Raw genomic sequence first — 5,000 nt, forward strand, 5'->3', positions numbered from 1 at the left:
TTTGTCTTTGGTCAAAACCGGAATTTTCTATGAATTTTCAAAGTTGAGAAAAATCGAGGTTTGAAAACCCATTACTGAGCCGCAGAATTGGCCAAAAGGGTACGGGGTCGAGTATAACTTGTGACGTAAAACCCGGACTTCAATCGTTTTGATTTGTGACTTCGGTGAGAGCGAGCTAGTCAGAGCTGAAAAATGCCTGAGAAATGAGTTGACTGTGGCTGTAGCAACGTTCGAAACTTTTTCATTAAAGCGCTTTTGAAGTGTTTTCCCCAGTTTTTCCTCAGTCCTTCTTTCTTGCTGATATAACGTTGGCCATTGTCGGCAAAAGCCTCTTGCATTTCTTCTGCATCTGTGGCTTCATCGCTCGAGTTTGGCAAGCCTTCGACTTCCAACTCGTAATCTTCTATTTCGGAGACCTCAAAATCTGAACTGGAAACTAGACTGAAGTCGTTTCTTAGCAAATGTCAGTGTTGCTAATGTCCGAGTCTTACGTTACTAGTGCCAGTCTTCCTTCCACTCGGTCGTGGGACAAACCGTATTTCAAAAATTCACAGAAAATTCCAGTTGTGACCAAAGACAAAAAAACAATTGCGCCATTTTGCATGACTCAACGATTCATCTAGGCAAGAAATCTCACAACCCCTCCCCACCCCCGACTTGTTACACAACAACATGCTTTCGGATTTCAGGTACTCTGACATTTCAAAAGAAGCACTTTTGTTCGCAGCATTTGGAATCTCAGGGTTTAATTCTGAATGTTTTATTGTGCAAAATTATCATTGCGGGGTGGGGGAATTCTTGCGAAAACATTTTCATAGTTGGGAATTGTAGTTATTTCTGAAGCCGTCTCTTGTCATAGTTCATTTCCGCTATGGAAATTTTTATTGGTCAATTTGTGACAGCCGATGACAGCAACAAATCTTGGTTTGCGCAATCAAGCATTGCAGGTCAAGTGGGCGGTTTTCAGAATGCATGGGTTTGTCTGCAAAGCGTTTTCTGCCACTTCATTTTTCGCGCGGCTAAAACATTAAAAAATTTTGCATGTCGCCTTTTGAGGTCGGTAAAATGAGTACCAGTTCTAAATGTAACAATTAGCATTATCGGAGCCGGGGTACGTAAGAACTCGGGCACCGGTTCATGTTATAGACGTTATCAGTGGTGAACTGCAGTCGCAATAGTGATGTTCGTCTTCCAATCTCTCGCCCGGTCTTGCAAGCTCACCACCTCTTTGGCTTTTTAACGAACTCACAACAGAGCAATGTTTTTTTGCATTTTATGGGATTTTCTGCATCGGCGAGCCGGCGACCACAAGACTGCCAGATCTTCAATGCGTTCCGATTTTTAATTGCACACGCTGGTATTATAATGTCAGCAACCACCCTTATATCACGACAGGAATGCCCAGCGCAGGCGACTTTGGACCGTTTCGCCTTAAGGCAATCGCCCCAGTCCGTCCGTTTTTTGTCATTTGACTTCCTCGTTTTAGCCATTTTAAGTTTGATCATTGGCGATCAATACAATACTGAGTTCTAACGTTGTCTGGCATTCTGTGGCCTTGATACCCGCCGGTATTTTTGTCATTTATACGGTTGCTACGTGACGCGTAGATTACCGGGCTTATTAACAGCTACTAACCTCTCATTGACGCTCTGGAAAATCAAGAACCGGCTGTTATTAGCGAGTCAGTACATTGGGTTCTTCTCTTCCGCAGTGACTTTCCAAGGGTTTAACTGTTTTCTTTTGACGTTGTAATTTTTCCTCCTGGTTGACTCTGTTATGGTTCAGTCATCGGCTACTGTTTATGTGCCATTTTTCGCACCTTTGTCTTTTCCATTTTCGCTTCTCTCCCGGCAATTTTATGAATTTTATTTGATTTGTTCTGATTTCAGTTGATTTGAATTCTCCCCAATAAATAGAGCACTAGTGCTCGGCTAAACAACCTTGAGACATAAATAAAGTGACTATTATAATAATCTGAGTCCGTTTATAGGGCGTCTTTGCACTTGTGGCTGGGCGGCATGGGCACGGGGTAAGTGTCGACATAAAGCTTAACTGGGTTAGACATTTATTCAGGTGCGGTGACACCGTTTATCCCTTAACAACTGAGTGAAGCTAAATGTCGTACGTAAAGGAAAATCTGGAGATAGCGATGAGTTTACCAATTGGGTAGAGGAGTCAGTGGGGCTCTTGATGCTGCGTTGAACAGGGGAAGGGCGGGAAAAATTGTCTCCTTTTTAATACCAGTTTTGTTTGTCAAGAACTTGATCCGATTTTTGGCTGCACTGCGTTTTTATCAGCTGTCACTCTAATGAATTGAAGATGAAATTCACATTTCAGTCAAATCCTTGAAAAAATCTACGTCGCTTTGTTTTAGGACTTTATGAAGCCCAGGCAACATGTATGTACCCGGATTAATCGTAGAAATATACAAATACAGAAAATAGAGTTGCTTAATGTCGTAAGACCTATGAGTATTATGTTGTCAGTTCGAGGAATCAATTTCAGCTGTTTTTAATCACCTATCAGGAAAACGCTTAAATCACCCAGCACTGACTACATGTTATATCATCATTATTTGATGTGCTTAAACGCCTTAAAGGGACTCTGTCACCGGTACTAATTTGGTCTTTGTATATAGAATACTTAAAGTTTCTTTTAATCATTTTAAACCAAAATTTATATGGCGGAGATACTTAAGTCAACTTACAGAGTCTATTGACTACACTGAGACTATCTAATTTGGGTGCTAAAAATGGATTGCATAAACAAAAATTCACCCTGTCTTTCTACAATTTTTTGAAAACAGGTTCTTAGATTTTAAGGACTGTTTTTGGCAGTAGTAAAAATAATGAAAAATATTTTCTTTGTGGTTCTGAAAATCCTGTAACAGATACCTTTAAATACGTACCTCTGACTCATATTCTTGAATCACATCACATCACCTGACAAGCTGAGACTTTTGAGTATATTTAGTAATTTGAGACATCTACCAGGACCTTAGTAATTTCTTTATATTTTCAGCGAAACTGTCACTGTTCATCCATTTTGACAGAAAATAATTTCTTTCGACTGAACGGACCCTGCCAAACTTACTTTAATACGGCTTGCTGCAACGTGTGGCCCGATTACTTTTTGTTCTGTGAAGAATTTATGGCGGTCCTTCAAGAAAAACAGGTTTATGCTTTTCCCTGAAAATTGTACGATTTTCAGTCTTTTATGAACCGTGGCCAGGTCGCGGCTATTCTCAAATTGGTATCCGAAAATAAGAAAAGCTTTCGTTTCAGGTCCCGAAAAAGTTCGATGACTGAATGCGAAATTTGTGTTCCGGTTTGCTGAAACTACAATCTCCATTGCTTTCTTCAGTCATGTCTGAATTAAGCATTCATGGCAATCATATCGAAGAAACAGTTTCATGCTTCTTGTCCAAATTATTTTTGTCCAAAAATAACACACAATGCAGGGTTTGCTGAAACTTTTCGGCAAACTCACTCGAAATCAGACACATTTGGTAAGATGACGGTTTTTGTTCAACGACCAACTCGTCGTCTGCGCTTTCACTTCTTCTCACTGTCGCCATTGGTCCTTCAATTAAGTCGTACGAATGTAAACTCTTTCGTGTTTTTGCCGTTCGCCTTCCCGATCTAAAGGCAGATACTATTTCGTTCCATCGCTTTTCGTCGCCAAACAAATCTAGCTTCTGAGCGGAATCCAAGAAACGGCGATTTGCTTTGAATATCAGTATTGCGGGCTTTGCTGTTGTGCAATTCGCCCAATTTAACGCATCGTCAAAATTCTTGGAAAGGTAAAATCCCTTTCCACAGCTGAAGTCGCGCTTCTGTCGTCCAGAATTTAAATATATCCCTCTTACCGACAAAATGTTCTTTGCGCTTTGGTGATCTGTGCCATGAAAAAGAAATATGTGGTCTTCGTCGTTGTCTTTGAGCAAATTCTCCTCAGTGCTTTTCGACAGCCATTCCTTTGTCTCCACGTTCATAATTTTGACGCGGCTGATGTCGTAAGAATGTTTGTTTTCCTTAGTTTCGTTTTCATCCAGACAAAACCATTCATTAGTTTTACTGCTTTTAAAAGGAAATCTTTCCGATGACGAAGAAAGAAGAGGGTTGTACTTAAATTCATCTTCGATGAATATCTGTGCCCATTCACACGCTTCAATATGTTGTTGCGTGCTTGCCGCAGACGAACGCTCTATGATGCTTTTAACGGCTTCGCTTGACTGATCGAACCCGATTGAAGCGAGCAGTTGTGGTGTGAGCGTGCTTGCATCGACTGAATCGAGATACTCAATGTTTTCTTCCAATGACCTTTCGATCCATTCATAGAGCGTTCTATGATTGTAGTGTTCTGGTGGCATTTCTTCAATGCCGTCAAGTAAATCGAATTGCAGTCCAAGAATCGAGAGAACGCTCAGTCGCTGAACGAAGTAAAGACACCGAACGACATCGTCTTCGGTAACTTTAACAACTCCACTCTGTTCCTCTTTAAGAAACGTAGTTAAAAGGTCTTCTAAACGGTTTAAATCAACGAGGCACGCTGGTATGGTACGTTCTTCGTTGTGATAAGATTCCGAAGTGTAAGCCTTCGTCTCGTGACTAGTGAAACCGTTTTTTCCTGTTCCTTCTCTTCTTAAGTCTCGCCCGTACTCAAGCAATCTTGAAACGAAAGATGGAATAGGGTTTTCTCCGTTTATCGAGGATGCACTACCGAATATAAATTTGCCACTGGCTTTAGGAATTTCTATATATTCGTCACCTTTGAAATAGCTGGTGTGTCCATCTCCCGTTATATAATACTATATAGAAATAAGAACAAGAAAGTCTTGAGTTTATGAAGTCGAGTGTGTGCGCTCGACTGATCAGTGAAACCACCAATAAAGGGTGTTTTCCTACCTTTTCTCGGAGAAATGTTGTCATTGTGGGACGAAAGTTAGCCACAAGAAGCTTGTGAGGAAATAGAGACCGAGTTCAGGGAGCCGTTTTTGC

The 5,000-nt window shown here is 40.9% G+C and overlaps 1 protein-coding gene across 1 annotated transcript in view; it reads right to left on the reverse strand.

Moving 5' to 3' along the window:
* Positions 1-2,495: 2,495 nt before the first annotated feature.
* LOC138055262 (uncharacterized) overlaps positions 2,496-5,000 on the reverse strand; it is a 2,579-nt gene continuing 74 nt past the window's right edge. The window contains exons 1-2 of the mRNA XM_068901240.1: positions 4,908-5,000; positions 2,496-4,810 (exon numbers count right to left, since the gene is read on the reverse strand). The exon at positions 4,908-5,000 is cut by the window's right edge and continues 74 nt beyond it. Of these exons, the coding sequence (XP_068757341.1) occupies positions 3,392-4,810; positions 4,908-4,931 (1,443 nt within the window). The 5' untranslated portion in view covers positions 4,932-5,000 and the 3' untranslated portion in view covers positions 2,496-3,391. The remainder of the gene's footprint in view (positions 4,811-4,907) is intronic.

The sequence above is a fragment of the Montipora capricornis genome, chromosome 7 (genome assembly GCF_036669925.1).
Source record: "Montipora capricornis isolate CH-2021 chromosome 7, ASM3666992v2, whole genome shotgun sequence".
Taxonomy (NCBI): domain Eukaryota; kingdom Metazoa; phylum Cnidaria; class Anthozoa; order Scleractinia; family Acroporidae; genus Montipora; species Montipora capricornis.